Here is a 14825-nt window from a genome sequence, read left to right on the forward strand (position 1 = left end):
CGGTTTATCAATAAATGACCTAGATAATCAATACACCATCTAGTTAGTAAGCAATCCTTCGGTTTATCGATCAATCATCTGGGTTTTTAATCTATCAACTGGTGTATCAATAAATCACTCCATTTAATAGTCAATCATCCGGTTTATCGATCAATCATCCAGTTTATCAATCAATCATCTGGTTTATCAATCAATCATACAGTTATTAATCAATCATTTGGTTTTTAAAAATCCTCTGGTTTTCATTCAATCATTTGTTTCATCAATCAATTGTCTTATTTATTAATCAATCATTATCATAATAAGTACTTATGTTTATGTAGGTCAAACTCCGTACGCTGGAAATCCTGTATGGACTCAATATCTCAACAAGTTCATATTTCCAAGCTTGCTGACGGACATTGACCCCTTATCATAGTGAAACAGAAAATCGGCTCAATTAAAGCATAGTTAAGATATTCTCCAATGTTTCCTGTATTGGTTAACCAATGATTTAATTTAATTCATTTTAATTAACTTAAGGAGTTCATTAGTTTATGATTACTTATAGACGTCAACAGGTCCAGAATCCTTATGTCGGATTAAATGCTTACCACAACCACTGTAGCACAAATCCAAACTTCGTAAGAGGTAACAAAAGTCTGAACCTTTTAAACGTAAACCCTTCTAAATATGTAAACATAACACCTGAAATGTTGTTATAACCATTTAACGCAAGATTAAAGTCAAACTTTACAGAATAGAATTCCTAATAAAATACATGGGGGATTATTTTTCAGAGTAGGTGGACAAGTATTTTTGATGATGGGGGGGGGAGTCCAGAGCCATGGGATATATTAAAAACCCAGATGATTGATCGATAAACCGAAGGATTGATTACCAACTAGATGGTGTATTGATTATCTAGGTCATTTATTGATAAACCGGATGATTCATTGATAAATTCGATGATGGATTAACAAACCAGATGATTGATACCTTGATGATAAACTTGATGGCTGATAAACCAGTTAGTTGATTGATAAACCAGTTAATATATTGATTGATTGATAACCCGGATGATTGATGGAAAAACCGGATGATTAATTGATTAACCGGATAAATGATCCATAAACCGGATGATTAATCGATAAACCAAAGGATTGATTACCAACCAGATCGTGTATTGATTACCAGCCACCATCTATAAAAGGGAGGAGAATGCCTAAAAAGGGTGATTTGTCAAAAAAAAATTATCCAAACAGCCCGTAGCCCACGAAAAAATTAATTTTTTGTAATTTTTTTTTCATCAATGTGTTAGATAATAATATAAATGATATTTTATCTTTTCTTTTACTCCAACATTTTTTATCAGAACTTGTCATTTTTTGCAATTAAAAAAAATTTTAAAAAACGCAATTTTTGACACCCTGTTTTGACGTCAAAAACTTGATAAAAAAATAAATAATTTTTTTTGTGTATTTTAGGGGTCATTGGGAGTATATATTTAAAAAATGGGCTATTTATGTCCAACGAGGCCGGCGATAAAAAATCGGAGCCGACGGAGGTCACTTTTCAGAGGTTCCAAGACTCCGGAAAGAGATATCGACAATCTGACTTCATATCCTGCTCCTAACAAATTATATGAGTCTACGTTCAAAAATAGAACCGGCTGCTATGAATATTGAAAGAGATATTACAAAATGTCTTACTTGACACGGGTTCTTTAGACATTAATGTTTATATTGATGAAAATTTTCAATTTGGTTTTTCCACAAGAGTTACTTGTGCATTTTTACTAAAGGAAAACATATAGGAATTGACAGAATTAAATTCAGCACTTTTAAACACAGAAAAACAACACCTAATTTTTCAGATAAATTTTTCAGAAAATACGCAAATTTAAATTCAGAAAATCCGCAGATTTATTTTTGAAAAAAATCATTTTTATGATTTATAATTTATCTAAATTTGTATATTTCTAGACTATTTATATATTTCTAGACTATTTGTATATTTCTAGACTATTTGTATATTTCTAGACTATTTGTATATTTCTAGACTATATTTAAAGACTATTTGTATATTTAAAGAGTGTTCGTATATTTTTAGATTATTTGTATATTTCTAGACTATTTGTATATTTAAAGACTATTTGTATATTTAAAGACTATTTGTATATTTAAAGAGTGTTCGTATATTTTTAGATTATTTGTATATTTCTAGACTATTTGTATATTTAAAGACTATTTGTATATTTAAAGACTATTTGTATATTTCTAGATTATTTGTAAATTTCTAGACTATTTGTATATTTCTAGATAATTTGTATATTTCTAGACTATTTATATATTTCTAGAGTATTTGTATATTTCTAGACTATTAGTATATTTCTAGACTATTTCTATATGACTAGACTGTTTCTATATTTCTAGACTATTTGTATATTTAAAGACTATTTGTATATTTAAAGACTATTTGTATATTTCTAGACTATTTGTGTGGCTACTTGACCACCATGCTGTTGAGGGTGTTGATGCCCGCCTACGTGTTTGTCAGCTTCTGAATAAACTCCTCAAGTATATGGGGGAGGAGGCTTGTATTGATGATGAACTGTATAACAAGTAAGTTCTGAATATATTGAAAAGTGGAGCTGAAAGTGAAGTATTATAGAGAAAAACTTAAGGATTCATTTGCAACTAGTTTGATGAATGGTTTATTTTTGCATGTTGTGTCCATGTTATTCAAGAATTGTAAAGAAAAACTTTTACACAGTAAAAACTACAACTGAACCCTAAAGTTTTTCTCCACAATACTTCAATTTCAGCCTAAATACCAAGCCATTTCATTAAATTATTTTTGGAAAGACAATTTAATTTATTTAGAATCTACTACGGAATTTAATTTATTTAGAATCTACTACGGAATTTAATTTATTTAGAATCTACTAAGGAATTTAATTTATATAGAATCTACTACGGAATTTAATTTATTTAGAATCTACTACGGAATTTAATTTATTTAGAATCAACTACGGAATTTAATTTATTTAGAATCTACTACGGAATTTAACTTACTTAGAATCTATTACGGAATTTAATTTATTTAGAATCTACTACGGAATGCTCGATAGACTCAAGGATAAAATGGCGGACATCAGATCCCAGGGAACAACCTTTTAAATTTCTTAATTTTCAAGATTTTTTCTTAAATTCTCAAATTTTTAAAAAATTCTTTTTAAATTCTTTAGAAAAATCAAAAGACACATAAAAACGGATCATATCCACTTTAGCTGAAACTTAAAACTCGGGATTTTTAGAGGATATTTTCTTACTTTTTTGAAAATATCTGGTGGTTTTTTAATTTAAACCAAATCACTTAACTTCCATAATTTTAATTGATTGTCCCCAATGACCACAAAGATGTCTTGAGTTTTAAGAACTTATGGATCCTTTATCTTGAACGCTTTATCTCAATATCTAATGTGAACACTTTCAAATTTGAGGTTAAACGATTTATCCCTCAATTAAAGTTGTCACTGCAAGGTATAACCATATTCCATAACGGGATATCGAAGAGGAATTAAATTAACCATAACGGGATATCGAAGAGGAATCAAATTAATCCCTAGGTCTGCATAAGATGAAGATCAATATTTGATCCCAATATTCACAACACTGAAGTTATGACGTTTGGTTTTTTCCTCAATTAAAATGGTTGAATGTAGGCCGTGACTGCATTGCAGAGGCTCCAGGATCCAAAAAATGACGAGTGTCCGATAATCAAGGTACTTTCTTCCTAAAAAAAATTGAATATTTAGCTTATTTTTTATAAGAGATCAGAAAGAGGGAGGAGGGAGGAGGGCGTCTGGAAGCTAGGGAGAGCGGCCCCCCTCCTTCCGATCCTAAGCACTTTCATAAACAGACATGGGCGTTATAAAATTGCACTTTTGTCCAAATTGGACTCCAAGTCGCTCTCCACACAGTGGTGTGTAGCGCCATGAAGTCAGTCTGGGGATTCCACGTTGGGTTCCCTTTAAGATTTAAACTTGAATTAAAACATTTTCCACCTTGTTTTATTTGTTCAGGCGTACCTGTTCCATCTGGCTCACGACCCTAACCCTATAGTCCGGCGGACGATCGTGAGATGTATCGGAGCTACCAGGCTGACCCTTCCTCATATACTGGAGAGAACCAGGGATGTAGATGAAGGAGTCAGGTAGGAAATCAACATGAACGTCTTTATGTCTGTAAGCGTAATTTCAATTGACCCTTCATTCAAAGATGGTAATGCTCGATTCACGACGGTATCTTTGAAACCTTTATCTGATCAACAATGTGGACGATATTGCCCTTTTAAAGTATTTAATTCTGATAATTCACATTTGTTTTCCTGGAGTAGAAATGCCCATGCCACTTTTCAATGAAGAACAGATGGTGTTTTAAACTATAAACATACATTCATACTTGATCAGACAAAACTGTAAAGTGTACCGTTATGAATCGAGCATTACCATCTTTGTATTCCGCATACAGTTCCTTTAAGTTTATTTACTTGATCTCGATATCTACAGTCACCGCTTTCAAATTTGATGTATAACTGCTGGATACCTCAATTTTAATTATTTCTGCAGGGTACAATGTTTTGATTGTGGGACATCCCAAAACTTCTTTACCCTTCTTTACTCGGCCCTCCCCTAGAATTAATTTCCAGATTTTGATCCATTTTGTTTCCTTTCTTCTGGATTTCCGTTTGTCATCTTTATTACTTGCACTTTCTTGTTATTTTTCAATTAAATCTACTGTAGAATTTATTTTTTTAAGAGTTCATAACTTTATACTTCTTATTTTCTTCAATTTTTAAAGTTAAATCCGACCCCGATCTAAATCAAAATGGAAAAGATTGTATTATGTAAATATCTAGACGTTCTGCCTACAAGTTTCTTTCGGAGAAGGTTCACATCAAATCTTTAACCATTGGTCAGAGGGAGGGGGTTCTACAGAGGGGACTCAAAGAGAGGTCGGATGCTGCTAGAAAGGTCAGATTTTTTTCGAGGATTTTGACACTATGGGTTGGTTGGTTATAAGATTTAACATAGAATAGAATTTTTTTTTATATTTTGAGTAGGAAAGGTAAAACTGGGGGGGGGTCTTTAAAATGCACCCCTTGGTTGACAATCAGGAGGCAATTTATAATGTTTCGCTCTTTTCTTCCGATAGATATCTGGGGATTAGTAACAGATATATTTTTTTGATTTGAATTTTAGTTTAGTTTAGTTTAGTTTAGTTTAGTTTAGTTTAGTTTAGTTTAGTTTAGTTTAGTTTAGTTTAGTTTAGTTTAGTTTAGTTTAGTTTAGTTTAAATTTGATTTGATTTGATTTGATTTGATTTGATTTGATTTGATTTGATTTGATTTGATTTGATTTGATTTGATTTGATTTGATTTGATTTGATTTGAGTTGATTCGATTTGAGATGATAAACTAATGTTTATTTAAGGTTGTAGAGAAGGAGTTGATACCGAGCTGGTTGAGGTTGAGTAACAACAATATTATTCAACTGCTTCATCATCTTGATGTTGGAAATAGTGAACAGGATTTCAAGGTGAAACTTGGAGATATATCTCTCTATTTTCATCTATCTATACATGCAACTTAGATGTCTATCTAGAAATTCATTAATTGACGAACTAATTGGTGGATTGATTTATTCAAATTAATTGATTGATTGGTTGATTGGTTGATTCATTGATTTCATTTATTGATTCATCCTTTCATTCATCCCTTCACTCATTGATTTGTTGAATAATTTATTGATTGACTGATTTAATGATTGATTCATTGATTGATTTATTGATTCATTTATTCATTCATTAATTCATCCTTTCAATCATTAATTCATTCATTCATTCATTGATTCATTCATTGATTCTCATTAATTCATTCATTCATTCATCGTTGATTGATTGATTGATTGATTGATTAGGCTGGTCAGCAAATATCTGCCCCTGCTGGTGCACTAGAGGTACTCTTTGCAGATCATCCTTACAGCGACCTCGTAGCTAACTTCCAGGTCAGATTATACTCTACTTATACAAGTTCCATTTCATTTTGGAACAGGTCCTAAGCACTCAGGTTAAACTCTGAATTCGGTCAATGTGTAAACTGTTGTTTTGGCTTAAATGATAAAGAAATCCTTGTTTTTTGTCTGAAAATTGATAATATCCAATTTTGTTTAATTTGTTAGATTTAAAATGCGGAGTAATGCAGAAGAAACAAAAAAAAATGCATTGTCAGATTTAAAAACTACAATATCTTATTCATTGTTTATAGATAAACATGAAGGGGTACGGAACGGGGTATCGTTATTAATTGGGTATGCTCTGCAACTATTGTTATGGGTTGCAGGGGTGTATATTTTTAAAAATGTTGAAATGTTGGAGGAAACGATTTTTCGAGAAAATAAACATCCCTGACAGGTTTTTTTTAAAATTATATTTATAGTTAATTAATTTGAGTATTCAAATATCTGCACCATTTTCTGTTTATCTGTTTCTGGGTGCTTAATGTTTATGGGTTTGTCCTGAATGCATAGTATTCACCAATTTCAATCAGAAACATTTTTGAATGGTTTGATCATTTACAAAAATGGACATTTTTTGTATTTTCAAGCCGATGAATAATCTCTTGATTAATCAATATGTTTAGTACCTGGACACCAACAAGTTGATCCCCAAAGCCAAGCTGACCCCTGAGACAGCTCTATACTGGCGTGTTTTAATCCAATACATGTCTAAGAAGGTAATAATTGTTGTGCATTATCATAATTTTTAGAAATATTGAATAATAAATAAAGTAAAAAATATTTTCAACTATTATTCACTTTGAATTTTTTCATTTTTACAGAAATCAGCAAGCAACCTTCCTCAGATTGTTGTTACTTGAAAATAAATACCCCTTAATCCGTATTGTGTACACATAATAAAGTTCTATTTTTGTTCAGGATGACAATGAAGAGTCCCTTGATACATTACGTCCAGAACTATCTCCATTCTGCGATTATGTTCGGAACTTTATTCTCTCTCTTACTCCAGAGGAAAGAAACCAATCAGTTTAACTTTTATTAAGAGCGGAACTTAAGTATTGTAAATAACAGTAGAAATGAAATCAATCTACTTCGCTTTAGGTCCAAACAGATGGAGTTCAAACTATATACTAAGCATAAGCTATGCAATTTAAATTCTTGTTTCAAATATAGAAAGATTTGCTCTTATACAACATACATAAGAGCCATCCTCTTGAGTGTATATTAAAGTCTTACTATTTCCTTCATTTTCTTCATTTTCTCACGGAAGTGAATCGATCTTATTAATTAATTTATTCCACTTTTTTTCTGGCTCAATAAAATTTTGTCTGGGTTACTTCATGTAACTATAATGTCAATAGGGAAATCTGAGCAGGACAAATATTATCAATACAAAATGTGAATAGGCAAAAAGTTACTGAGCTGACTCAAGCAACTTAATTTCAGCAATATTCCTCGTCAAAATTGGTTTTTGTGGATTCAAATTAAATTTTAAAAGTAAACAGAAGTGTAACTGTATGGTTTGTGATGGCAGGATGACGACCTAAACTGGGAGTTCATCGCTAAGGAGCTGATCATCATCTGCTCCTTCTACGATCTAGGTGATGAGGTTGGAAGGAGGAACCTGGCCAAACTATTGAAGGATCTGCTCATCTCTACCAAAATATCCCCAACCCTAATCCCACAGCTGGTCTACATCTTCAAGAAGGTGGAGAAGAACACTCAGGCTAGAATTGAGCAGATTGCCGAGATTATCTCCGAGATCAAGGAACCGATGGCAAAGGACTCCTTTAAAACCATGGACAGCAACATGGACACTGTTGAGAATATTGATCACAAGCTGATCCGTAGCTTGCAGATGGAGATTGCTAAGGTAATGGTAGAGTTAAGTACCAGTAAGGATGAGTTAGCTACTGCCATCGCTAGCCAGGATTTTATCTCTGCCCAGCAGATTAAGCAGAGGCTTACTGAACTAGAAGCTAAACGGGTTCAGTTGGAGCAGGAAATCGAGACAGAGAAGGGTCGGGTTATCCATGTTGAAACTGTAGTTGAAACTCCAGCAATAGTTGGAACGGAGCCAGAAGACCCGGAAATAACAATGAAGTGCTTGAAGTTGCTGGTCGCCACCCTACAGGATCCAAGCATCACTCAGCTTAACGCCACCCTGTTCACCCTGCTAGAGGAGGTGGTTGTAGTAGCTGTTCAGAACCAGAGTGTGAGTATTAGGAAGGAGGCTATTCTTGCTCTTAACTGCTTTTGTCTCAGATCTATAGAAAATGCTCGTTGCCACATGCTGTTGTTTCTTCAGGCTGCACATGTTGACAGACCTGAGGTCAGAATTGCTGCCATTACTGCTGTCATTGACCTCCTTATGATGCATGGAATGGGGTCATTCATCACCACAGCAGCACCGGCTGCTGCTGATTTATCTGGAACTGAGGGTGAACTAAGTGAGACTAGTAGTAGCATTGATACTGCACTAGAAAGTGACATGGCGACCCGTGGATCAGAGCTTACTCAGAATGAGTTGAATACTCAGGGTGGAAACTCCGTTGTAGCAATCCTCTCAAAGATGTTGGATGAACCTGACATGGAGCTGAGGACTGAGGTAGCTGAGGGTCTTTGCAAACTGCTCATGATTGGTTCCATCTCATCCCCAAAACTTCTCTCTCGACTCCTCCTCATGTGGTATAATCCTATGACTGAATCAGATTCTAAACTGCGCCACATTCTTGGCACATTTTTCCCATTGTATGCATCAATGAACAAGACAAACCAGATGGCTTTGGAGTCTGCCTTCATACCCACTATGAAGGTGTTGTTTGATGCACCGGTAACATCTCCTTTAGCTGATATTGATACCGAAGATGTTGGTATGTTCTTTGTTCATCTAACCCGAGAAGATCTCCTTCAGAACTATGAACCTCAGCGCAAGGATGTGGAGGGTGAGAGCACTGTATCCAGTGTACACGATGCACTTGCTTTTGCAGTATGTAATGAGATCCTCTCCTCCCCTGACAGCCTGCAGACCAAGATCTTGATCAAGATCCTCTCCAACCTGCAGATCACACACAACAACTTTGTAGGGTTACGCGAACTGAAAGTACTATCCGAACAGTTGCTTAAACATGTGAAGGAAAAGCTCTGCCGTAAATCCTTGGAGAAGTTTGATAAATCACTTGAGGAGTGGTTGGCCAGAGATCCCTCTAAATCTGGAGATCTTCCAGTGGAAAAACGTCTTATTGACGAATCGGAGACATCAACTGATGAGACTTTTGCCACCCCGGGTAAAAAGAAAAGGATCCTGTTCTCCCAATCTGTGCTAGGCAATCCACTGCTGGATGTGGAACAACCCCATGAGTTTGCGGTGCTCAATGCTGCGGGGGAAATCAGTCCACGGAAGATTCCAAGTCCTGTGGTTAGATCCAACAAGGAACTGGGGAACAACTCCACAGCAGAATTTGAGAAGAGACTTGATTCCGCCACAGCCCAGGCGGAGTCATTGAGTTTGAAAACTGCAGAGCAGGATAAAGCATCTTCCACTTTACAGGTATATTCATTAGATTATATTAAAATAAACACATTTATACTTAAAGGGACTGTAAGCGTAATTTCAAGTGACCCTCCATGCAAAGATGGCAATGTCCGATTTACAATGGAACCCTTGAAACCTTTATCTGATCAATAATATTTATATTTTATATTGTCGTTTTTAGTTTCATAAGTGTTTATTTTCTATTTGTTTTCCTGCGGTAAGCGTCATTTTAAGTGACCCTCTATGCAAAGATGGCACCGCCATATTAACATAGAACCCTTGAAAGTTGAAACCTTTATTTGATCAATAATGTGGAAGATAATGCATTTTTTTTGTTTCAAAAGTATTTTAATTTCTATTTATTTTCCTGCGGTAGTAGTGTGCAAGTCCCTTTTGTAGAGAAACCACAATTGAAAAAAATTAGTTTTCAAAATCATACATTGATATTTAATTCGAGCTTGATATGGAAAAATGTTTAATAACACTGTTGTGAATCGGGCATTGCCATCTTTGTATTAAGAGTTACTTGAAATTACACTCACAGTCTCTGGAAGTTAAAATATTTTATGATCAATATTAAGAATGGCTTTAGGCTGACAGCAGTTCTAGTTTTGCTGTGTAATTTTTTGTAATAACTTTTTATAACACTCTTTTAATGGTTCGAAGTTGTTGGACAGTAGTTATAAGCCTGTTCAGAGCTGGGAACTTTTGAATGTTGGATATCGAGATTAAGGCTTAATCCACTCTTTTTCTTAATCTCCAGATTAACATAATCTTGCAAGATTATCTTAAAAGTGTATGAAAAACGATAAAATTCAAATTAATATTTAATCATCTGAGAAACTGTAGCAGCCAATCAGAGAAAAGCGGGCAACCAATGAGAGAACAGAAATATTCTCATTGGAGAAAACAATTAACGGATATCCAAGGAGAGAGAAAAAGAGTGGATTAGGACTAAAATGAAAAGTTTCCACAGTGGATATTCGGATCAAGAAGTCAGGATTAAAGTTTATCCATTCTAAAGTTCCCAGCTCAGATAATATTCTCTTCCAAGCTATTGTGAGGGACAAAATCTAATCCAAAAAAGCTAGAGAACCTTCGAGATGAGAATTCTAAGGGCTACAACTTTATAAAGCACTGCGAACAAATATAATGGTAGTTTCATAAAATAATAATTAAAAATATTTAGGAGGAGGACATGGAGCAAGATTCTGAACAGGAGAAGGAGAAGGAGTCGGAAGAGGAGTCGGAAGAGGAAGAGGAAGAGGAAGAGGAAGAGGAGGAACGGGTTCGGATTGTTCCCCCTACTCCTGAAACTACAGGTAATGATCAAAAAAGGACATTATCATTATTTTCCTCAAAATCTGCAACAACAAAAACAAAACAAGATGTTCAATGTGCACAACCATACATGACATCCAGGGAAGGGATGGGGGTATTATTCTCAAAAAGGAATATCTGGGGAAGTGGGTTTTCAAGAAAATATTTATCCCCTTATTTTTCTAACTGCTGTTAATATTTTGATGTCTGGATTTTTGGGGAAACCCAATAAACATAGAAATGGAATGAAACACGAAAAAGATTTAAAAATTTAGTAGTAAATTAAGTGACCCTTCATTAATAAAGATGTATTTCTGATTCATAACAATTTTTCTTTAACCCTAAATTTCAACAGCAAAGTGGAAGTTTTTCTTTCTGATTTCCTTCACTGTTTTTGAAGCATAAATCCGTGTAGGCCACATTAGAAAATAATCCATTTTCAGATTGAAAACCTGAAACAACTCGCAATATTTGTTGTCCTGACAAGGTTTAAACTGAATGGAACCTCAGTTAAATCTCATGAAAATCTATTGCTGAGAGTTATGTCTACAGTAATTTTTTTAGAATCTGAGGCTTCCAGTGCTGATGCTGAGACTGACACAGAACTCTCCACCCCAACAATACTCCATAGAAGAGGTTTAAGGAAGATTGTCGAGGATACCCCTAGCCCTGTATCCTCCAGAGGCTCAGGAAAAGGTCGGAAACCTGTGACCTCGGAGTCGTCTAGTATGAGTTCCATAGGACACAAGGTTCCAGAGACCCCGGAGAAGGTGATCAGAGGTCGACCCTTGGTTCCTGGTAGTCCAGGAGTCTCTAGATCTGGGAGGAGAAATAGTCCCAGGATTGATTACAGGTTAACTATTTTAGATATTTTTTATGCTATTTTACACCATCTTGAAAAACAGCTGCCCAATGGAAGACTAAAGTCTTTTTTTTTTCATTCTTAGGGAATTTATTAAACTGATCAACAATATTTAATTACTTTTGGTTAAAGAAATTAATTGGATTATTTTAGAACTGGAAATGAAATCGTCCCTGACTCTCCAGTAAGTTTAAGAAAGGCTACCACCAAAAAATGCGACGTTCTTCTCAGTCCTCTGCCGGGAAAGAAGAAAACTAAATCCGTCCTGGACGGAAATAAACCTCTGAAACCAAGCGTGAACACACCCAAATCCGTCGCCGAATCTTCCTCCAAGAAGACTAGAACTGCGCCACGTGCTACAGCGGAAGTTGGTAATAAACAAGATATTCAATGTGCATAACCATATATGACATCCAGGGAAGGGATGGGGGCATTATTTTCAAAAAGGAATATCTGGGGAAGTGGGTTTTCAAGAAAATATGTACCCCCTTATTTTTCTAACTGCAGTTAATATTTTATGCCTGGATTTTTGGGGAAACCCAATAAACATAGAAGGGGAATGAAACACGAAAAAAGTTTAAAAATTAAGTCGTAAATTAAGTGACCCTTCATTAATAAAGATGTATTTCTGATTCATAACATTTGTTCTTTAACCCTAAATTTCAACAGTAAAGTGAAAGTTTTTCTTTCCGATTTTCTTCACTGTTTTTGAAGCATAAATCCGTGTAGGCCACAATAGAAAATAATCCATTTTCAGATTGAAAACCTGAAATAACTCGCAAAATTTGTTGTCCTGACAAGGTTTAAACTTAATGGAACCTCAGTTAAATGCCATGAAAATCTATTGCTTAGAGTTATGTCTACAGTAATTTTTTTAGAATCTGAGGCTTCCAGTGCTGATGCTGAGACTGACACAGAACTTTCCACCCCAACAATACTCCATAGAAGAGGTTTAAGGAAGATTGTCGAGGATACCCCTAGCCGTGCATCCTCCAGAGGCTCAGGAAAAGGTCGGAAACCTGTGACCTCGGAGTCGTCTAGTGTGAGTTCCATAGGAGACAAGGTTCCAGAGACCCCGGAGAAGGTGATCAGAGGTCGACCCTTGGTTCCTGGTAGTCCAGGAGTCTCTAGATCTGGGAGCAGAAATAGTCCCAGGATTGATTACAGGTTAACTATTTTAGATATTTTTTATGCTATTTTACACTCCATCTTGAAAAACAGCTGCCTTTTTTTCATTCTTTGGGAATTTATTAAACCGATCAACAATATTTAATTACTTTTGGTTAAAGAAATTAATTTTAGAACTGGAAATGAAATCGTCCCTGACTCTCCAGTAAGTTTAAGAAAGGCTATCACCAAAAAATTCGACGTTCTTCTCAGTCCTCTGCCGGGAAAAAAGAAAACTAAATCCGTCCTGGACGGAATTAAACCTCTGAAACCAAGCGTGAACACACCCAAATCCGTCGCCGAATCTTCCTCCAAGAAGACTAGAACTGCGCCACGTGCTGCACCGGAAGTTGGTAAGAGCGGAAGCGCGCTGAAACGCAGTGCTGCTGATAGTAGAAATAACAGTCCTTCTCTACGTGCTAAACCAGCCAAGACAGGGAAGGTTGGGTCGGAATCTGATTCATCCACCTCCTCTCCTAGTACTAGACAGAGTAAGAGGTAAAATAAAAATAAAAATTATAGTCAAGATCCGGTTCCTGGACCCGTCCTGTAAAAAATGAATCCGGATCCGTAAGTTTCGTATACCAACAGTTATTTTTTTTTTCTCACACATTTTTTTGCGGAAACTTGATCCACTTTTTTGACGTAATGGTTTAAATTTGGCCACTTGTATCCAAATCCACGAATTCGCATATTTTGTAGATCTGAATCCGATACCAGGGGACTTGTAAGCGTTGTGGATCAAATATATCTATATTATATATTCCACGCTCTATGTATTTGTTAGTTACTGGAAGATTTCGATGTTGTGCCAAAGACTATACAATTTAAAACCTTATATATGGTTTGTGGATATATAGACCAAAGATACCTGTATCTGTTTTACAATGGTACCCTATAATCTTTATCTGATCAATACTAAGGACAATATTTCTATTAAATCTAGCAAAGTTCTAATCATAAAAAGTTTCTCCATATCGTTCCTGCAGCATAAATACGCAAGTAAATTTTGTAGAGAACCCAGAGTTGAAATTAATGAATTTTTAAAGAGATCACCTCAGTCATTCTTGAGCAGAAAAAGCTTTTAAGGGGACCAAGAGGAATTTATTTAGTTTGTGAACTGTTTAATTTTAACGAATTGTTTAAGCTGAAGCACATCATCCTTTCCAGATCAGACAAAGGTTTAAGGACTACCGTTGTGAATTCTACATTCCCTCTTGAAATTACGTTAAAAACATCGTCTCAGTTTTTGCCTTGCACAAACTCACCTTAAAAACAAATCTTATTTAAACTTGTCTTATTCAATAAGGCGTTTTTAAAAATGTTGTTTTTACAATCTTTTAAATTTTATTGTTTAGGTCTAGTAGCAAGCTGCCCTAGAAGAGATTCTGACCTCAATGATAAACCTTATCTTCATATTTAATCCATTAGAACCTTAACATAACTGTTTTTATGTTCAGAAATATTTTTTTAGATTTTCAAATCTTAATTAAAAAATCATTTAATATTAAAAGCCTTTTTAAGTTATGTTGTGCAACAGCAAAATCAATGATATTTTATTTTTATACTGCAATTAGCAAATTCAATGATATTGTCTATTTTAAAATGTGCAACTAGCAAAATCAATAATATTGTCTATTTTAAAATGTGCAACTAGCAAATTCAATAATTTTGTCTAATTTATTATGTTGCGACTAGAACATTTAATGATATTGTCTATTTTAAAACGTGCAACTAGCAAAGTCAATAATATTGTCTATTTTTTTTTTGTCAACTAGCAAATTCAAGTAATAAATTGTGTTTAAAATACTGCTATGTTATATTCTATCAGCATTGTCCTTGTGTTCTTGGGGCGGGGGTGTACGTTGTCCTGAATAATT

The 14825-nt window shown here is 34.7% G+C and overlaps 1 protein-coding gene across 1 annotated transcript; it reads left to right on the top strand.

Moving 5' to 3' along the window:
* Nucleotides 1–536: 536 nt before the first annotated feature.
* Nucleotides 537–14754, top strand: LOC111705982 (condensin complex subunit 3). The gene is made up of 17 exons (XM_023478709.1): nucleotides 537–630; nucleotides 2441–2603; nucleotides 3089–3146; nucleotides 3707–3766; nucleotides 4067–4197; nucleotides 4903–5017; nucleotides 5477–5581; nucleotides 5963–6049; nucleotides 6685–6777; nucleotides 6980–7072; nucleotides 7596–9611; nucleotides 10786–10918; nucleotides 11481–11769; nucleotides 11932–12149; nucleotides 12657–12945; nucleotides 13081–13443; nucleotides 14304–14754. Exons 1-17 carry the CDS (start codon nucleotides 537–539, stop codon nucleotides 14323–14325), a joined length of 4329 nt encoding a protein of 1442 aa, XP_023334477.1. The 3' UTR covers nucleotides 14326–14754.
* The last annotated feature ends 71 nt before the right edge of the window (nucleotides 14755–14825 follow it).

This window comes from Eurytemora carolleeae, unplaced genomic scaffold (assembly GCF_000591075.1).
Source record: "Eurytemora carolleeae unplaced genomic scaffold, Eaff_2.0 scaffold541, whole genome shotgun sequence".
In the NCBI taxonomy this organism is placed as follows: domain Eukaryota; kingdom Metazoa; phylum Arthropoda; class Copepoda; order Calanoida; family Temoridae; genus Eurytemora; species Eurytemora carolleeae.

Coding starts and splice junctions, on each gene's coding strand:
- LOC111705982 (XM_023478709.1), top strand. CDS start 537: ATGATTACTTATAGACGTCAACAGGTCCAGAATCCTTATGTCGGATTA. Junction 4,198..4,902: donor GATGTAGATGAAGGAGTCAG/GTAGGAAATCAA, acceptor GTAAATATCTAG/ACGTTCTGCCTACAAGTTTC. Junction 12,946..13,080: donor AGTCCCAGGATTGATTACAG/GTTAACTATTTT, acceptor AATTAATTTTAG/AACTGGAAATGAAATCGTCC.